This window comes from Cottoperca gobio, chromosome 13 (genome assembly GCF_900634415.1).
Source record: "Cottoperca gobio chromosome 13, fCotGob3.1, whole genome shotgun sequence".
NCBI lineage: Eukaryota > Metazoa > Chordata > Actinopteri > Perciformes > Bovichtidae > Cottoperca > Cottoperca gobio.
In genome coordinates this window covers 19,331,898-19,352,030 of record NC_041367.1, presented here as the reverse complement: position 1 = coordinate 19,352,030, position 20,133 = coordinate 19,331,898, and the positions used below count along the sequence as shown (strand labels likewise).

The window sequence follows — 20,133 nt, the reverse complement described above, 5'->3', positions numbered from 1 at the left end:
AAGTGTCGGCGTAAGCGTCGGCATAAGCGTCAGTGTAAGCCTGATGGTCAGCGTAAACGTCACCTTGAGCATTTGTGTAAGTGTGAGCATGAGCGTCAGCGTGAGCGGTCAGCATGAGGGTCAGCGTAAGCGTTGGCGTAAACGTCAGAGTAAGCGTCAGAGTAAACGTCAGCGTAATCAGAAGGAGCAGCAAGGGGAACAGGGTTGTAAACAGGAGAAGGAGCAGCAGGACCATGTTGTTGCCCATCCTTCCCATAGTTTGGGAGGCGCTGCTCACTGTCTCCATTACCTTCACGAGGCTGAGCCTCCTGAAGCCCGTCCACAGCGTCCTCGTCCTCGTAGTCATGCAGGACAGGGTCGTCGGGAGGCCACACAGATCCACCTGAGGAACACATTTTTAATTTAAAAAGTCACATTCTGCACTTCCAATAGACTTAAATAGGAGGTCTAAAGGCCTAGTTAATCAAATTGGACTAAAAGTGACATTCTGTCTCTGCTCAATTAGGGAATAATCAGTCAATTTAATAACACAATTCTACACAATAGTCTTGTTCTGCTTCTAAAAAATATCTGAGAATATATAATAAGCTTTGAAAAACACTGAGATACAGACAAAAAGATTTAAGCGCACAGACCTGCGTCCGCAATTACGCACGCTTCAACGTGTTAAAAGTTAACAACATCTCCGGATACATTTTTTAAGCAGCAACCTCAACTGTACCCACAGAGGAACGTGCCCTGGTCTGTTTACACCTGCACATTCTGACGTCGCGACGTTTGCTAAAACGTTCGATTGTCTCCATGGTGCACAAAAATAACAATTATTTTGACATTTTTCAAAAAATGTCCCGGTCACCATCTTTTTTCCTCAATTTTCGACGCCAAATTTCAAAATTTGAGACCCTCAAACAAAAATAACGATGTTTTCAAATCCCTACGCCATTGTTAACACATTCCACAGCTGTCCCGCGAAATATATTACATTCTTATCACATAATTATTGTTTTAGACCAAAAAAACGTCTAGTGTCACCAAAATCAGTTTTTTCCTTCAGGCCAACCAACATTCTATTAACTCTTAATCTTAATATTCAACAATTTAACATAATTAAATGCACATTTCTTACTGAAATTCACCTTTAGGCAATTAAGGAACATTAATAATTACATTTATCATGTCATTTAAATATGTCTTACCTATAAAAGCAAGGAACCACCGAGCGACCCGGGTCAGCTGGCGCTCCTCCACAGGGGATCCAGCAGAATCCATGTTTTCAACGAGAAAGGTTTGCTGTAGATTTACTCCAAAGGTTTTTCTTCAGCTCAGTTATCCAAAAGTTGTTTTCAAGGCGATCAGATATCCAAGATTTCAACTTTCCAGGTTTCACAAGTTAACTCGAGTCAAGTCAAAGCGCAAAAGACAATTCGGAAGACCTGCAGCTTTTACGTCACCTCATAGAACGTTAACGTCCTCTTTCCATGACACGTCCTAACGGACGTGCGTGCGTGTGTGTGAGCGAGTACAGTAAATTGTAACGATCGTAAATTGGACTTTTGTATGTGTACAGGTGTTTCTATAAATAAGTGACATGTATGATGATCTATGGTGATGAACACACACAGCCAGGATCACCACACTTAACACCATCATGACCCAGAGCACACTTACAAAGTTAAACCAAGAATAAACCATGTCAACATAGTTGGTGTTGTTTTTTTAAAGATACAAAATAGTGAATAGAAATGTTGGCAGACAGTACATGTGAATCAGTGCAGGCTGCTATTAACATCATGCAAAGACTGCCTAATTAGTTAAGCCATCATGCATTGTGTTGCTGCTAAAGTGGCCTTTTTGTTTTTTCATTTAGTAAATGTATTTCCTGATCCACCTGTACCCTGTGGTCCTTTTACTTTCCACTGGGATGATGCAGGAGGAGCCAGGTTCACTGTATGGCAAGTGTGATGCCTTAAACACCATAGTTCATCCAACTTGGTTAATGATGAACCTCAAATATTTGATATAAAATTAATGAGATAGACATTAATAAATGGGAGGAGACCCCGGGGAAGACTCAGGACTCGGTGGAGAGATTATATCTCCTCACTGGCCTGGGAACGCCTCGGGATCCCCCAGTCGGAGCTGGAGGATGTGGCCCGGAGAAGGGAAGATTGGGGTTCCTTACTGGAGCTGCTGCCCCCGCGACCCGATCCCGGATAAGCGGTAGACGATGGATGGATGGATGGATGGATTAATAAATGTACACTGCAAACAACAGACAGCCGTGCATTGAGGCAAAGCATATGTTGTGTTACTGACACTATTTTAAAACAGGGGTAATTAAACCTGATGTCGTCCTATGTCATTACTATAAATACTGAAAAAAAGAAGAAATCTAGAGGAGGGAGAGAGGGACCTTGATGATAATGAGGCTGATGCCAACGCCTGATGTCCACCCACATCCAGACAGCTGGCACCCTGCAGGCACAGCCGTTTGTCCGAACCTTTTCAATACACTGTTTACACATAATTATTCTCTTTGCATTGGAGAGTGTTTGTTATTTGAAAATGAAATATCTATAATAGAATACACAGGAGAAATAATATGTTATGTTCATTAACAATGTAGTTGTAAATGATTTATTTTGTAATCCTTAAATCCTATTAACTCTTGTCCTGTCCATAAAACAAATGGTGTTAGGACATTGTCCAGTTATTAGATTTTGTTGCACAGACAAATTCATGTAAACCTCACCATCATTTTCAATCAGAAGGACATCAATAATGAATGACATACACTCTTCCAACTACAGCAATATTTGTTTTTGACAATTAATGTTTTTCAAAATTACATACAACAAACATCAGTGGTAAAAAGCATGGGAATTATATATCACGATAATCTCTAGGGTGCAGCACTGTCTTTTCCCTTTCTAGAAAAATCTCTGTTATCAAACTAATGCTAAGATTTCCTATAGCTGTCATTTTATTGGAGGAACTTCAGTCTCCCACTCACTAATATTCCAACTTTAATTAAGTCTCTGGTGAGTTCCTTGGAAGAATCTCAAGTGCTCAAATCCTAACAGATGGCACTCTATTTATTGCACACCTTATGCCACAGGTACTAGCTTTCCCCCCGAAAAGACTAGCCAAGATAAGACTCTCCTTTATGTATTCTCCTGGGCCTGCAAGATTCAAAATTCAGCCAAACAATACAGAAAAGTTTGTTTTAATTAGATCTAAAAATACAATATAGAATAAATCAAATGGCAGACAGACAATCCCAGGGCAGGCTATTTAAAGATGCACCACAGAGAATGTGAGTCAGTGTGGATGAATGAGTTTAAAATACAGTGGGTAGCCCTGTTTCAGTCATCAATCCAGAGGCCTGCATGTGGCCTGATTCGAACATCTGACTGTACACATTCATCGTGACTAATAGCATGGTGATGCATCCAGAGGGATGCACAAGCTCATGTTCTTTGTTCCAGATCATTTGACTCCTTCTCACTTCCACTCGGCCCTGTCACAAGTGGAAATGTGAGTGATCTGTTTAATCTCATCAAATATGATTAGGCAAAACACATCTCAAGATAATATCCTACAGCCCTCTGATTCAGCAGTAATACAAATGATGCGTAAAAAGTTGCAGCTTTAAGTCAAAAAGGTCTACAGAACGCTTAGCTGCACTCCACCTTAATTAGCTTTACATGAAATGTGCTGTTTGAACATCAATAAAAGTAAGAAAACATTCAAACTCATCAAGCTGTGGCTATTTTTCCAAATCCATGATACTCACCGAGTGTACCTGCAATGCTAGTTGGCATCATCTTGAGATTTATTCTGCAATGACTATTTTCAAAGGTAGCACCATGGTGTTATTCTACCGCTGTCAATCAAACCCAAAACTATTTACACAAACAATGCTACCCCAGGCTACTCGGGGTACGATAACAGACTCCCAACACAAAGCTCTGAAAATGAAAAGAAGGATATTGAAAAATTGTGAATTTCATCTTCCACTGTCTGCTCTTTGCACCTCATCTTTGGGTGCAGAACAATGACTACAAGTAAACTCTTCCAAAATATTTGTGCAATATGAAAGATGACACAAAATAATAAAAATAAATAGTACATAGTTGGAAAGATTATTTTCCAGTTGGGAATGTAATGATTATTGTTACCGGTAAATACAGTACTGACTCAAGGTTTGGAAGATTCATTGGGTTACTTCACAGTGTCATTGATACCTATTAAATCTGGAATTAAAAACATGATCCAGAGGACAAACATTTCTTCATCACTTCTGATGAGCATACTGCATTTGCCTTGCAATCACAATCCATCTTTGAAATCCTTTTATCCTTTCAGTTCCTGAGCAAATCACCCAGTGAATAAAGCAATGTATATGCTTGGATAGTGAAAACAAGTGGAATTACTGTTTGTGGCAGTGGGGTGTGGTTAGGGCGCCGGCTGCTGGGGAGAGACAGGAGTGTCCCAGCTGGAGGCCAGACAGCTGAACGGAATCAGGTAATCAGTCACATAATAAATGCATGGTGATGGCCTGGTTCTGTGCTCTGGCAGTAGGCTGGGTTCCAGAGGAGACGCTTCTTCAGCCACGACGCAGCGCAGCCTGGAGAGCAGCGGACAGCAGAGCGACAGACAGGAGAGTGACCTGTCAGCTGTGCGACCTGTCAGCTGTGCCTGTGATATAAGTTTATCTGTGTGAGAATAAAGCTGTGTGTGTGACACTACACCTCCTCTCTGTCATCCTTATCCCTGACTGTGGACAAGAGCTTCCACCCTGTTATTTCTGCATAACATGTTGTGCAGTTAATCCAAAAGAAGGACCACTATTTACAGTATGTCAGGGTTGGAGGGTCTTGCTCTGGCTCCTCCAGTTGTCCCTAATCTACAGCAGAACTGTGGGATGGAACAGATGAAACAGAAAACAGTCTGGTCTTGTTGTTGAGACTAGAAAAAGGCAAATGCTCTTGAAGTACCACAGCCTTAATATTTAATTGTACAGGACTGGAAATGCAAGTGCAAGGACTATTAGATCAAGAATTAATGTTCAACATTGCTAAATCAGAATTGTGCATTAGACCTAATATGTTTAAGTGTACTACTGTTTTTTTCTAAACAGATACAGTGGGAAATTGAGTGTACATTGTCTAAAACAGATCAAAACCACCATCTAAAGCAGGGGTGGGGAACCTTTTTCCTATCAAGGGCCATTTTTTCTTTTTTACAACATCCTTCGAGGGACATACTAATTATTGAACTCATAACCTCTGCAATTTGTTTAAAGACACAGCCCATTCATTTAACTTTTCTTTTATGCTGTGCAAAAAAGCAACATTTTTATCCATGCATCTTTCTGTTTTATCAGAAAACAATCCTTTATTAGTCCCACAACGGGGAAATGTATCTTGTCACAGCAAAAGAACATATGAAGTAAAAAGGCAGTACACAATAATTAAATATAATAAAAATATATAAGTACCAAGTGGTTGATAGAAAATAAAGTGAGTATTGCACATGGCAGTGATAATTGCACAGTAGTGGTGGAACAGTCTGTTCTTGGTGTGGTGGTCTACCTCTCTATCTGTCCATGTTTGTATGTTCCGCTCTGCAGAGCTGCTTGTTGGGACAAACTCCGCCGAAGAGCGTTAACTTTATCCATGTTATGTTTCGTGCAGTAATGACGCTCAAATTTTTATTATTTCATCACCGCAAGCGCGTCCGCACAAACTAGGCACACTACTACTTACACAAATAAATAATCGTTCGTCCATTTCTCCTGGAAAGTGCGACATTCCGCATCCAGCTTTCTCTGTTTTACTCTCGCCATGCTGCGTTCACTGATGTCAATGACAGTCTCGTTTAATATTGAAGTTTTTTACGTGACATGACCACGTGATGACACGTTCCGCTCGTGTTGTGTTCAAGGACCCTGACCCTGACCTTGGCCAGGAAAAAGTCATTTTTTTTATTTTTCTATTTTTTTGTGTGTTTATGAATTACCTCGAGGGCCGGATCAAATGGTCTCGCGGGCCATATACGGCCCGGAGGCCGGAGGTTCCCCACCCCTGATCTAAGGCATTAAATGTGAGCAAACACTTTGTGGTTCTGGAGCATATGCTGGTATATTCCTGTAATGTGGCTCATTTGTAAAATTCTCAAACATTCTTCAGAATATTACCCCCCTATTTTTAATTTTAGAGAGCTGGTAAACAAAGGAGCTATAGAAAACATGAGCCGGGGAGTTATGTTTTTAGAGTTAGGTCAACAGAGGTTAGACTCAGAATTGTGTGTAAAAAAAAAAGCAGGGGGCAAAGGAAAAGTCAAACTTTGTAATATAATTGATCTTTGCTCTGCTTAATCTTAGAGAGGGAGCCCAATTTAAAATTAAGGAGCAAACATACTTGACACCAAAAATAATAATGATAATTATAATAGCAATAATAACAATTATGATGACAATGACAATAACAATAACAATAATATATTTATTTTCAAGATTCAAATGTCTTGATATCTTGCATAACTGAATATAAAATGAGTTGGAGCTATTGTGTATTTGAATGTGCTTTTGTGTCACTGCTGCGCCCCGCCAGCGCCCTGCCTGAAATTTAAGGTTTTTTCTCGAATTAAAAACTAAATATTTTTCTTTTTATTCACAACTCACTTTTCACATTGACAGGTGCTCTTTTATTAAATAAACTAAACGCTTATGCTATTGATGTAATTTTGCACGGTGAGCGCCCCTCCAAAGCAGCAAAGCTAGGGGAAACACTGCCCTAAGTATAAACAGTGAGGTACATTGTAACAGTTAGTACAACTTTCAAGTAAGAAGGTCTTTTGTTAAATGTTGAGCTGTCCCTTTTGACTCGTCTGAACATTTGAATCTCCTATAATCCAGATGGAAGTTGCCTCTACAGCCATCTAGTGGAGACAGTGAGCACTCCCACTGTGTAAAACCAAGCCAACAAGCAGGTTTACAGATTAATCTGGAGAATTTTGCTAAATAAAATCAATAATTACCAATAATAACTACTTGAAGATTGACTAAAGTAAAAAATGACCTGATCCCGGTTTTACCCAGCAGTTATGCAGATACTGCAAGTAAACCTGGTAATACTTAAATAGCTGTTTGAACTTCCCCAATTTGTGATGTATTTGCTGCCACTCAACAGGTGCGACAACTGTGTGACTCACTTCCTTTGATGCTACTGAAGAAGAAAAGGTGAAAGCTCTTTCTCATATAACTTCATTGGTTGTATAATCTGTGGTTCTTTTAATAGCTAAAATAATAATAATAATAATAATAATAATAATATAAATGAAGCTCAGACCTTAATGAAAGTTATTTTTTATTTGATATTTACTTTATCACAAACAAAAAGACCAAAAGTGGTTGTAGGAAGGAGGGGAGGGGTAGAGGGTAGTAACCTTAAAAGAAAAACAACACATTCAACATTGTCCCATATTAATCATCCATATTTGTGCAAATCTCACAGCAGATATAACGACACATTCCTTTCATACATTCTGTTTGGAGAAAAGGAGATGTAGGTAGTATTTTGTTCTCAGCAGCATTAGCCACGTCACCTTTTGGCGCAGCGGGCACACCGATGGGACAGTCAGTCACACAGCTTAGTCTGCGTTAATCAGTGGAGTGTACAAGTAAGCAGCATCGTCCGCTTCGTAGATGATGGCCACAGTCTCTCCGGAATCTGACACTGCTGCAGTGGTCTGTATGCAAGTCTGAGAAAGAAGAGACAACTAAAATATGAATGTTTGACATTTTATGAACAAAAGGTTGCATGGTAAGTTTAATGGAGGGTTCAGTATCTCCCAATTAAATATTAGAATCCACCGACAGCTAAATAACACTGGAGAATAGCAAGTAGGAAGCTTTATTTTACAATAAATGTGGATTTATTTCATGTAATACTTCGAGCTCTTCACCCTCTCAAGCAGCTGTAGTCGCTCTTCGTTCAGCAGGTTGTTTTGCCTCAGCTGGCTGACCGTGTTCTCCAGGCCCAGAAGTTTCTCCAGGTGTCGGCGGTGTCGCTGCTGCAGCACCTTCACCTTTTTCTGCAGCTCAGCCACAATGGCCTCCAGCTGCTCCTTACTCAGACTGTTCTTATGGTAGCTGATCATGTAAAGAATGGAAGGAGATTGTAAGAGCTGCAATCAGAGGTGGACCAAGTATTTAAATCCTGTACTTAAGTAAAAGTAGTAATACCAGAGTGCAGAAATACTCTGTTACAAGTAAAGTAAAAGTATCATGCTGCACAACGGTGCATTTCAGAATAAATAAATAAATAAATAAATAAATATATATATATATATATATATATATATATATATATATATATATATATATATCGATAATTAGTTTTTGACTGTTTGCTGTATCTTTAGTTAAGTTGGCATTTAAAACTCTGATCCCATTTTTAACTCTAAATACAGACATGTCCATTAACACAGTCGGTGCTCACCAGTGCTCCTCCAGCTGGTGATCCTGCCGCTCCGTGCCATCCTCCTCTGACACGTCGTCGTCTCCCTCTCCCTCATCTGTGTCCAGTCTTTCCACAGTGAGGACCAGGGATGTGGGGGAAGGTGGCACGTGTTTGGACACGATGGGCAGAGTAGATGAGATGGGCTTGGAGCTCAGAGCGGACGACAGCACTGTATCCGGGGAGAAGGTGGACTGGGTAGAGGTTTCGCTGGGGAAAACGTTTGGTTTCGCCTCGAAGTAGGCGATGACTTGAGTTTCATGGACGTCCGAGAACTCCTCTGTGGCACAAGTCACATCTTCAACACCGAGTGAGGCCACACCCTCATCTGTACAGCCAAGTGTGGAGGCATTCATGACCAGCCCGTGGCCCTGAGTTAGAATGGCAGCAGTGATTCCATTCAGAAGCTCATCTTGCCCTTCACCAGCAGGGCATTCAGACATCACTAACACCTCTCCACTGTTACTTAGATCATTGACTGTCTGGAATAAAGTTACAGGAAAATCTGTCCCCGTTTCGAGTCCATCCACCAGCGAGTTCAGGTCTGTCCGGTGAGAGCGGTCAGTCTCTCCAACATCACTCGACTCCACCAGGCCGGTCTCTCCCTGCTGCGATGGGTCGACAGAGATCTCATACAGGTGCTTGTGCAACGTGCTTTCCATCTCTGCAACGTCAAAAGCCAGCAGCCTGTCATCTGGCACCGCTATGCTTTGATTACTGTTAGCTCGAAGCTGTTTTGGCTTCCTCTCACTGTGATCCATGGTTTTCCGTTTCTAGAAAGAAGCAGGAGTGCGTGTTTATCAAAAGCAAAAGCAATTTTCTTCACTTATGCCTGGACCTAATACTCTTCTGTGAAGCGCTGCAGTTGACAACTCAATGGAAAATCCAGTTATAAACTATAGTACTTCAACCTGTTGTATAGAGTTGTACATACTTAATGAGAAAGGAAGTTGCTGAGCATCAACTCCTAGACATTTTTAGCCTATAAATGAAACTCTAATATCTCCAAGATTTCAGCAAAAACAACAGCAATATAATTACTTGCCAATATTGTGCAGCCCAACATTTTGAGATTAAGACTGTGGGAGGTTTCTTTTTGTTTTACCTCAGCCTCCTGGAAGACTGTTGGCACAGCATCGCTCTCAAGGTAACGGATCCCCCATCGCACCTTGAAACACGAAGGTGCAAAATGTTTGTTGCAAATATACTGGTGTCGAGAGGGAGTCCAGTTGTCACGTCTCATGTTCCTTAGCCACTGCTGCAGCCGGAGCGGGTCCTGTAGAGGGAACCTAGAACATAATAAGGACTACAGATGTGAGACACCGGTCATACGTGGGCTCCTTTCAAAAAGACATATTATTCAATCTTTAGAATTAAATAAGAAACAGGAAAATTAAAAAAAACCTGAATGTAAATCGTGTTTGTTCCAATGATTTGACAGTAAAGTCTATTAACATTAAAAAGAAACTGCCTCCCTAAACTGGAAACAGCATCAGAACCGATCAGGTGACTGACTGACTCTGTGGACTCGGCACATTTTGGCTTGTGCCATTACACACTGTACAGTGTAATGCAACCCAACTGTGCGAGTGTTTGAGGCCTTAGTTAGTGCTGTATGTGATTACATTTATACTTAAGAAAACATTTTGAGAGGCAGACAGAACATTAGAAACACCTTTTGATAAGATAGTCAAACACAGCAGCCACAACAGTAGGAGTTACTGCAAAGCTTGTTGCTTCATATTGTTGACAGCTTTCTATTCTGTTGTGTGTACATTTGAATGTAGGATTCCCAGTTGTAAGTATTAAAGATACAATTCCCAATAAAATAATCATGAGTAGTGTCATATTGTCAGAGGTGGAATGGAACTAAATGCATTCATATCATTTTGACATACTTGTACTTTACTTGAGTATTTCAATGTTATACTTCTTCTCCACTACATTTAAAAGGGGAATATTGGAATTGTTACTGCACTACATTGATTGGACACTTATAGTTACTTTTTACATTAAAATTAAAATGCATAATATGCTTATAAGATATGATGCATTACTATACTCACATTTCACAAATGTCTCTGCGATATAAAAACAGACTAATATAATGTTCTCGAATAATGCAACACTGTGTAAGGAGCCATTCTGCATAATTTGTACTTTTACAACTTTAAGTATACTTTGCTGATAGTACTTTTTACAATTTTGAGGTAACTGTACTTTAATTGAGTGTTTTCTTTTGATGCCACTTTCTACTTCTACTGCACAACATTTATCTTACAGCTTAATTTGCCAATTAAAAAGGTTCAATGTGTAATTTTGAGTAGTTTGGCATATTTAGTGTATTCTAATGCTAAAAGTATTCTTTATATTGTGTTTTGCATTTACTCCTGTGTAAAGCCTGTCAGTCAGTCAAAATTCAACCAAACTGCTGAAACTCAGAGCCGGTCAGAAAGCTCTGCTGTCTGATAATCTTCATGTGGAGCTGATCATCTGTGTTTACAGAGCACTGATGTTAACCGGGGCTGTATCGTGTGACGTGACGTTAGTTTGTTTATTGGACTAAATCCAAAGTGGCAGAAACTAGAAAGCGACCCGGAACATGGCTGTAATATATTTACAAGAGTCAGACAGCTGTACTTCTTCTCCCTCTGTACTGAGGGCAGACTGCAGCTACAGTGACTCACTATCACCTCTAGAGGAACAAGTGGTATTACAGACTGGACGGAGCAGCTAGCTGTTAGCATGCATGCAAAAGTAGAACGGCCTTTTCAGAATAATGAATAATATTTAATTATAGCTATTGATGCATTAGTGTATTCATCACTTATTTGTTTTACTAGATTTTGTTATCTTCTTTATCCATAATATCATGTATTTGAATTAATCCGCTAAGAAAAAGGGATCAAAAAAGTAGTGGAGTAGAAGTATAAAGCAGCAGAAAGTGTACGAAAACATGTGCAGTACTTGATTAAATGCACTCCTCTACTGAAAAATGTGGTAATAAATAAAAACCTCACTTCTTCAGTGCTTGTCCACGTACATTTGGAATCTGGAGCCTACAAACCCACAAACTGAGAAAACCCAGTTTTGTGTTGGCTGCCTCATTCATAATCTATTAATATATATATATATTTTTTTTTAATATCGACCCCTGGCTTGAGAAATACCTTTGCAAAGGTGCGCTATATTTTTCTCGAAACCGTATCAGCTAAAACAGAGCATACGGACTGTATGAGAAAAATAATGTGTTTTGAACATTATCGCATGTAAACATGTTCTAGTAGAATGAGTGCGATATGTCCCCTTTAACATCTTCATAGTTGAAACAAACCCACAAAAGCAGTTACAAAATTAGACAATATTAAATCGACATAAAGATAACAGCTTGTTTCTAAAATCACTGGACTGAATTTTTTTTATTCAATATTTTTCTCCAAACATTACACGGAATCTTTAAATGATACAGTATATTTACATACACATCAGTGTATTTCTTTATCTAAAAAGTTGAGGGCCATTGGACAATGCAGCTGTGCGTTTCAAGACAGGATTGCATTTTGGACGTTTGTGTAAATCCACATATGAGTCACCAGTAATTGAACATGTATTTGAGACTAGAGTGCCATCAGTGTTTGTCTTACACCAAAGCTAGTATGGAGAGTAGACTGTGCGGGAGCTTGTGAGAGTGGCACAATGATGGTCGTGGATGAAGACATGGAGAGCAGCAATATCTTCCTCAACTGGAAGCAGTGCAAATTAAATGTTACCAGCTATATAACTGAACAAACTAAATACACCACTAATGGCAAACAGCACCTTTAAGAGTGTACCCAGAGACAATCAATCTATTTATTATTTTGGGACTGGGGTAATGGATGTAATCATTTTTGTATTTCTGTGAAATAAAAAATGAAAGGACATACTGAAGGATAGTTTGAGAAACACTGAAAGACATGTTGCTCTAAACCCAGTTAACAATGCTCCAAGCTGTGTATACAGGCCAACAGTACAATGCTAGGTTTCAGAGTCACAAGACGCAACGCTCCTTGTAAAAGCTGAACAATCATTTTCATTACAGATCTTTGGTACATACCAGCTATTTGATGCCATCTGCTGAGTATATCAAATATTTTAAAACCAAGCAGCTCTATGGAGACTCATCTGAAAGGTTGGTTTCTTTACCAAGTGATGAAACACATGAGCAAATAGACAATGGAAACGGGGATTTTTCCAGTTTTAACCGATAACGTGAAAGAACGGACCCAGTTCTGGACTGGTGTAAGTGATCTCTTCCAATCTGAACTACACCACGTGTTTAATGTACACAACTAGCTGAAGTTTGTCGGGGAGAGGGATCCCTTAGGCTAAGCATGAGCATGTCCGAGCACTTTAGGGAAAGTGGTGGCTGGGATGGTTCGGGTCAGATGGTAGGTCGTCAGTGTCACAGACAGATTAGGGTGGCCTCTACATCATTCCCATCTGCATTAGCGAGTTGGCATATGCCATGGGCTTGACATTCGGATGAGGCTGTGAAGGAGAGAGAGGCAGACAAACTTTAGATCATGCCTCAAAGCAGGCCAAGGAAGAACCCATTACAACTTGGGGCGGATCCGAAATCGCGGGGCGGATACACAAATGACCTTTCACATTCGTGAATATTGCAAGACGGCATTTGGGCTGCATTCATGTGATGTCGGAATAATCGGAAAAATTTGTTCTCAAATGGGATCGAAAACATAAATATGTTGTTTGAACGCTCTGAGCAATACAATATGCCACAACTTTGTTGTGTTCATTATCAATAACCTCATTTACCAAAACAATTATGATAATATAACAATTCATTACATTACATTTAGCTGACACTTTTGTCCAAAGCGACGTACAAAAAGTGCAAACAATCATGAATTCAGAGCACAGGGTACTGACCACAGCAGTGAACTGGTGAAATTCTGGCTTGAGATCTGATCCCCTGAGGTGGATATATGCTCCTTTGTTTCCCATCTGATCACTGGGGGAAGGCAGAACACAACAGTTTAAGTGAACAGCCTCAGTAACAGCTCAACCAACACTCTTAAACATGTCAGCCTGACTACGTACCAGTAGTTCGGTGCTGAGAACACGGTGATGCACTTCCCTGAGTGAGTGACCTCGTAGCCCTCAGCTTTGACCTCATGACTACGCACAACAAAGTCCAGCTTGTTCTGTTCCAGGAAGCGCTCCGTCACATCTGGCCCGAACTGACAACTCACTCCTCGCTTGCTGACGGACCGGCCATTCTGCAAGATAGAGAGGAACAAATTAATTCTTAATCTGAGGGAGAGGTGGACTGAATGTTGCTCCAACACAAACAGACCTAATGAGGCGTTGGGTGGGTGGTGTTAGAAGAACTCACATTCTTTGATTAGGAAAAAGTAGAAATAGCAGTTTAAAAATACTCCATTACAAGTAAGAGTCTTAAATTTCAAATATTACTGAAGTAAAAGTCCAGAAGTATTATCAGCAAAAAGTACTTAAAGTATCAAAAGTGAAAGTAGTAATTATACAGAATGGATCCTTTCAACGGGCTTTATATTATCATATTGTTTACATTTTAATGTGTAGTCCGTCGATATGGAGTTCTAGATACTACGGTATACTACTGGGAGGATTAGCAATACAGTATTAAATCATATCAATATAAGAATGCCATACGTCTTTAATGTAAACAAAAAGTTACTTGTAACTTAAGCTCAAATAAATGTATTAGAGTAAAAAGTACAACATTTCCCTTTGATATGTAGTGGAGTAAAAGTAGCATAAAATGGAAATACTCAAGTAGTGTACAAGCATGTCAAAATAAATATTAGTACAGTACTTAATGTACGTAGTTACTGACCTGAGGCTGTGGATCTGACCAGAGGAGGTCACACATGGGACCTGTGAAAGAGCGGAGGAAGGTGATGAATGTACCGGTCTTCCTTTCTACAGATGTTTTATTTGTGCCAGATGATGCATTTGGAGTCTGAGCCTACCTGAGTCTGGGGGCTGTCTGTTCCTTTCAATCTTCCTGAGGTCTTCCAATGTGACACCATCTTCACTGAACAGTCCACCGTGCATTACCTGAGGAGGAGAACCTTAATTAGGACTGTGCGTGCAGTCAAATCATTAATAACACCAGTTATTAGTAAGATTTGGGGAAATGATGGCGTTGTCTCAGTCCTGACAGTTGTGCAAATATAATGCATAAAGTTTGGGTTCGGATTGATTAATGCAAATGTTTTGCATGTTGGGAAGTGGCTCTCACAACAGGCTGGTTGGGTGCGACTGACTCGCGGAGTGCATCACTAATGAGCAGTCAGCTGCACTCATAATCTTTTAACTCGTGTTTTTCATCAGAACATAACAAGATCAAATCTCATGTGAAATAAGTTTGACTAAAATTACAACATTTGTTTTTTGGCTAGACTAAATTGACTGAATATTCAATATATTCTGATGACAAACGGTTTTCATAGATTATAATTAGACTTAAATATTTACGGTTTTCTTTGATTAAGTTAAGATTAAAACTTGACTAAATACAAAAAGGATAAAATGTACTAAATATGATCAAAACTAACAAGAACTGTTGACACAGGACTAAGACTCAATAAACACACACTATCGTCAGTAAGTCACTATATTTAGATGATCAAAGAATCAGTAACAGGTTGCCTGGTAGAGATTTCTTTGAGACGGCTTACCAGCACTTTGCTGTTGATACACTGTGCAAGAGGCAGCCACTGGAAGACCTCGCTGAACAGCTGGAACATCTGGGCTGTGTACTTGGCTTTGACCTCCCCTTCAAATCCATACATCTGGTTCATGTTGTCCGTCTCGTGGTTACCTGCATACAACAATCTTGATTAGACAACCCTGTTTGAATAACTTCTATCCAAAGTCTGTAATGTGACACCAAATGAAATGTCTAATAAATTAATTTCAGTGTTGTGCTTTGAACTTTATTAAGTGTGCCACATTAACATGACATGTTACAGCACACATCTGCAAACACTACACATTCATCTGTAAGTGCTCTCACCCCTAAGCAAGTAGAAGTTGTCGGGGTAGAGCAGCTTGAAGCCAAAGAGGGTAAGGATGACCTCAAGAGAGAAAGAGCCGCGATCCACAAAGTCACCGTTGAACAGCTGAATTCTTTGGTTAAGCATTACGATGCACAAGTTTTGAGGCTTTCTGCTGTTGTAGTTTTAGACATAGAATAGTACAAACAAGGAGGATGACTCCACTAAACACAAACGTAAAAGGTGATGGTGGCTGTCACAAAGAAAAGGATACATAGAGGTTGGTCTCTGAGGGTAAGCCGTTCAACTTGTAGATGTTGAGGAGATCGTAGAACTGCCCGTGGGTGTCCCCACAAATTGTTATTTTTTCTGTCTGTGGCAAAGAGAAACAGAACACCTTAAATTTGAGTATAAAACAACCATGAACAGGAGAATTACGTATTCTTTACTCTCGTGCTGCGACTCTAACCACAGCAGTCTTATTATAAGCTGATCAAACAATAGAAGTCTACTGGTATAATAGTAATTTAAGTCACTTCACTAGTGATTATCTGCAGAGTCCTCACCTCTTTCAATGTGATCTCGACCAGACTTGGTAGTTTCGATAGAAGATCTTTAACTTGCACCAAAATCTGAAAGAGTACAAACACGTTTAATTACAGGTACATGCAGGTGTTCCTTCAGTCAGTGTTTCAGACGAGCAAACATGTTTACCTGATAAGCACACTTTCTGTGCAGTTTCTTCTGGTCTTTGAACCAATCCATCATCTCGTTCATGAAAGTCACTGTGACCTTCCCATCATCAAGTTTGGGGCCTTCATAGTCATCTTCAATCGCTGCGAAACAGAATCAGCTTAATTTCAGAGGAAAAATCAAGAAGTGCAGTGAAGAATCAAAAAGGTTCACACAGTGTTCACACCAGTGGATTTAGTTTGTTTTCTTCCCGTTTTACAGCACAAACTTGATTAAAGCACATTTCTGTTACAGATTAAAACGTTTCATTATATATTTGTTCAATAAAACAGGAAACTTACTCATGTTCTCGATGTCCAGAGAGTCGACAACAGATTTCTTTATCTCATCGCTGGCAATGGCTCTCTCAAAAGCCTTCCGTTTCACTATCTTGTTGCATTCCTGATACTTCATCTTTGCATCCTTGTCATTTGGCCGAACTCTCACTACCTATCATCAGAACGGGGAAATTAACCACACTGGTTAATCATCAACTGGCAGATATAAGGAAATTGACTCGATGGAGCTGCAAAGACCTGGAGATAAACAGTAATAAAAGCTTTTTCAGTTTTAATTCAGCAGTTTATGCGGGGTAAAAAATATTACCACCACTCCCAGTCAGTTACTGTTATGCCCTTTACATATAAATACGTAGCAATATAGCTCCAACCTCGTAGAGCTTCATAAGGATTCATTCTTGTTTTCGGTTGTGATGGTGCTTGGTTGAGTTTGTGCAATTAATTGCTATGACTGTCTGAGCTTTAGAGGTCTTTGTTGACAAAGCCCTGGTATATTTATATTGCTTATTATGAGAACATCGCGTAAAACAATGGACATCAAATTAGCCGTGGTATGAGTGCCTTCAAACTGGATCTAATTGGCATCATGACTGGATTAAGGGATCATCCCTATTCCAGGCTTTTAAGGTAACATGAAGAGCCTAACACATGGTGACAGATCAACAGATGGAACTGGAGAGCGCTTTCTTTTGAGAAAGTCAGGAGAACATTTAGTTATACGTTGCTCATGTCTCACACGTCTAGGTTAAGACTACATGGCAGTTCAAAGTGTGCAGCTACTAATAGTCAAAGATGATATATTTCTTACCGTCTCATAGTCCTTAAGTGCAGCCTTGAACTTGCCCAGTGCCATGTTGGAGGTGGCGCGGCGGTAATATCCCTTGATGTAGTTTTTGTCTATCTCCAGGGCCTTCGTAGCATCAGCCAGGGCATATCCATAGCACTCTGTGCGTAGGTATGCCAGGCTTCGGTTGCTATAGTAGACGGCATTGGATGGATTGGCCTCCAAGGCCTCCGAGTAGTACTTGATTGCATTTTCATAGTCTTTATCTGAAAAACACAGGGGAAATCTTCACTTTGTGGTTCTACAAAGTTCCAATACAAATGTCAGAAACACTACAGGTTCTACAGGTTTATTAGATTTTTCCTAGATTTTGACAATAATTACTAAATAAAATCAGTGCATTGTAACGTGAATATGTTTGAGTTTCTGTCATAAAACATGAGTTCGTTCAAGACGTCAGGGCATTCAATGTTTGAAATATTATGTACATATTACTTGTTTTAATATTACAAAGCATATAATGCATTAAAGGCCAACAATGAAGACAATCCTTCCTTTCTGCCCTAAATAAAATATCGCCAATTTGCTTCAAGCTAAATAATTATTTTGCTATTTATTATTTGATTTTAATTCAACATTTAATCTAGAAGTTATTAGTAATGCAGACCATGTTCATTTCACTCACTGCTTGAACAGTGACTCCTAAAATCACTAAATCCAGGAACAACATTTTAGCTAAATCACAAGGTTCCAATAATCAAAATCCCAGACGAAATGTGGGCTCATCATGTTACACAATGTATAGCTTCAATATACAATATTTCATCTCCAGGCCACACACAGTAACATCTATGCATGGTTAATTCTGCACACTTTGGGAAAAAGAAAATTAAGGAGGTAGCCACTGCTAACCCACAAATGCTTAGTAGCCGATATTACTGCCATGACACGTGCTAAAATATAGCATTTTACATTGTGTACATATTAAACACAAAATGTAATTTTAGACATTTTCAAGACTACATTGGAAACATTTTTTTTTATTATAGCTAACACAAAAATGCACTTAGCTCACTGACATGTTGTGTTTTGACATGAATTTTTAATGCTCTTTTCTACCCACTTTGGTGTACTTGATCGTAAATGTTGATTTTCGAACAAGAACTTGCAAATCAGTTGTAAATAAAACACTGTTTATTGGCATATCATATGCTTGCTTTTACCAGTACGTATTTAGGTAATATCCCTAAACTGCCACACACGTTTCTAGTTAGACTCTGACATGAAGGAGAAATACGTTCTGGACACAGATGATGGCACATTCAAACAGCCATTGCTCCTTGATTACTAGTGACAATGAGTCAACCTTTTCTCAGTCCTGGTAATACAGGAAACATGTCCAGAGATACCATCTGTATCCTAACATAGCATATCATATATCGTTATATTATAACATTGACGTTATGAGTAATGTTATGTATATTTTGATGCTAATTATTTTGTACTTTTAATGATTTAAACGTTGAGAATAAAGTACAGTGTAATCATCCATTTAGAATAAAATAAAAGATGTATTCCTCTATTTCCTTATGCTTGCCTGGTTATTCAAACATTATGGTGTATTTTATTGTTGTGTTTAATGTTTTTGTCGTAAAGCACTAGTGCTATACAAATGCACTTTATTATCCCGTTATATCACTTGATTAGGATTTTAAATTCAGGACTTGTACTTGTAAAAGAGTATGTTATGCTGTATTGATACTCTTCGTAAAGTAAAGCATGTCAGTATTTCTTCTACCACCAAACATTTAACAATTTCGTGGACCAGAACGCACGCTCAATGCGTTACTATTTACCACCTTTCAAAATGAACTGCAGCCTAATAAGAAATGGACACATTTAACAGTAACAATTGAATACTGAATATAATGCGACTGCTGTGAACGAGGCTCTCGTGCTGCTCACACGCGCTCTCTGTCTAACAGAATATTCGAGAAGTTGTATCTGAATCTCACTTTATGCTACACGAGATGCTGATTGCAAACACATGGGTGAACACAACATGCATAAACCCCATATAAAGTCCAACAACATGTTAGCGGATTACTATACACGACACACGTGACGGCATGGGTTAACATCGATGCTGTAGCTGCTGTACTGTCTGCTAGCTAGCGTTAGCTAAATGCGCTAATTTCAATTCGGTGCAGCGTAATCCAATGAATGGGGTTTACAGCTAGCATGCTTTCAGATCAATGTTAGCTTAGCTTAACATTAGCGACCAGCACCTGTTTGGGGAGCGTGTTCCAACACAAGAATGTCGCTACTGTAATTAATAGTCACATCTTTGTCTATTATAAACTGCTAATACAATCCATTGACTTGACAGGTCTGTCGCATTACCTTTAAAGTACTTATTCGCCTTCTCCTTCAGCAGCTCTGCATCATTACCTCCCTCCGCCATCTTCTCACTGCCGTTTTCCGATACGCACGCCATTGACTGCACAGTCGTAAAGGTCGCAAAGTTTTTTAGTTGTTTTTTAGTATTTTTTTAAGTTAACTTTAATGATAGAAAACCTTTCTGCTGTAGAAGTATTACGTCTAAATATACGGAAAACATAACTATTTCTGTCCATTTTATTTATTTTATAATAGCTCATTATTAGTGTTATTAAAATGTTTATTACTTAAACATTTTGATTAGATTAAACTGTATTGTCATTGCAGTAGCCTACAGGTGCTGAGAC

The 20,133-nt window shown here is 39.3% G+C and overlaps 2 protein-coding genes across 3 annotated transcripts; both read right to left on the bottom strand.

The window, feature by feature from the left end:
* Positions 1 to 7,354: 7,354 nt before the first annotated feature.
* Positions 7,355 to 10,462, bottom strand: LOC115017339 (THAP domain-containing protein 5-like). Of its 2 annotated transcripts, XM_029445673.1 has the most exons (5): positions 9,631 to 10,462; positions 8,508 to 9,298; positions 7,972 to 8,158; positions 7,612 to 7,767; positions 7,357 to 7,452 (listed from the first exon to the last, which is right to left on the bottom strand). In XM_029445673.1, exons 1-4 carry the CDS (start codon positions 9,766 to 9,768, stop codon positions 7,657 to 7,659), a joined length of 1,227 nt encoding a protein of 408 aa, XP_029301533.1. In that variant the 5' UTR covers positions 9,769 to 10,462; the 3' UTR covers positions 7,357 to 7,452; positions 7,612 to 7,656. The 2 variants fall into 2 exon arrangements, with proteins under 2 accessions (XP_029301531.1, XP_029301533.1); XM_029445671.1 differs by having other exon boundaries at positions 7,355 to 7,767.
* Positions 10,463 to 11,896: 1,434 nt separating this feature from the next.
* ppp5c (protein phosphatase 5, catalytic subunit) lies at positions 11,897 to 19,905 on the bottom strand. Its single transcript, XM_029447120.1, has 13 exons — positions 19,790 to 19,905; positions 17,411 to 17,652; positions 16,606 to 16,753; positions 16,286 to 16,407; positions 16,138 to 16,203; positions 15,846 to 15,944; positions 15,592 to 15,697; positions 15,254 to 15,396; positions 14,543 to 14,630; positions 14,407 to 14,447; positions 13,629 to 13,807; positions 13,458 to 13,539; positions 11,897 to 13,055 (listed from the first exon to the last, which is right to left on the bottom strand). Exons 1-13 carry the CDS (start codon positions 19,881 to 19,883, stop codon positions 12,993 to 12,995), a joined length of 1,473 nt encoding a protein of 490 aa, XP_029302980.1. The 5' UTR covers positions 19,884 to 19,905; the 3' UTR covers positions 11,897 to 12,992.
* Between the last annotated feature and the right edge of the window lie 228 nt (positions 19,906 to 20,133).

Bases quoted from the DNA above. Each gene is read 5' to 3' on its own strand.
- LOC115017339 (XM_029445671.1), bottom strand. From the start codon at position 9,768: ATGAGACGTGACAACTGGACTCCCTCTCGACACCAGTATATTTGCAAC. The intron at 8,159-8,507 runs GTGAGCACCGAC...TTACATGATCAG, and splicing joins CACCAGCTGGAGGAGCACTG to CTACCATAAGAACAGTCTGA. The intron at 7,768-7,971 runs GTGAAGAGCTCG...CTTCTTTCTCAG, and splicing joins GACTACAGCTGCTTGAGAGG to ACTTGCATACAGACCACTGC.
- ppp5c (XM_029447120.1), bottom strand. From the start codon at position 19,883: ATGGCGTGCGTATCGGAAAACGGCAGTGAGAAGATGGCGGAGGGAGGT. The intron at 16,204-16,285 runs GTAAACATGTTT...GTACTCTTTCAG, and splicing joins ACAGAAAGTGTGCTTATCAG to ATTTTGGTGCAAGTTAAAGA. The intron at 13,540-13,628 runs GTACGTAGTCAG...GCCTTCCCCCAG, and splicing joins TTCTCAGCACCGAACTACTG to TGATCAGATGGGAAACAAAG.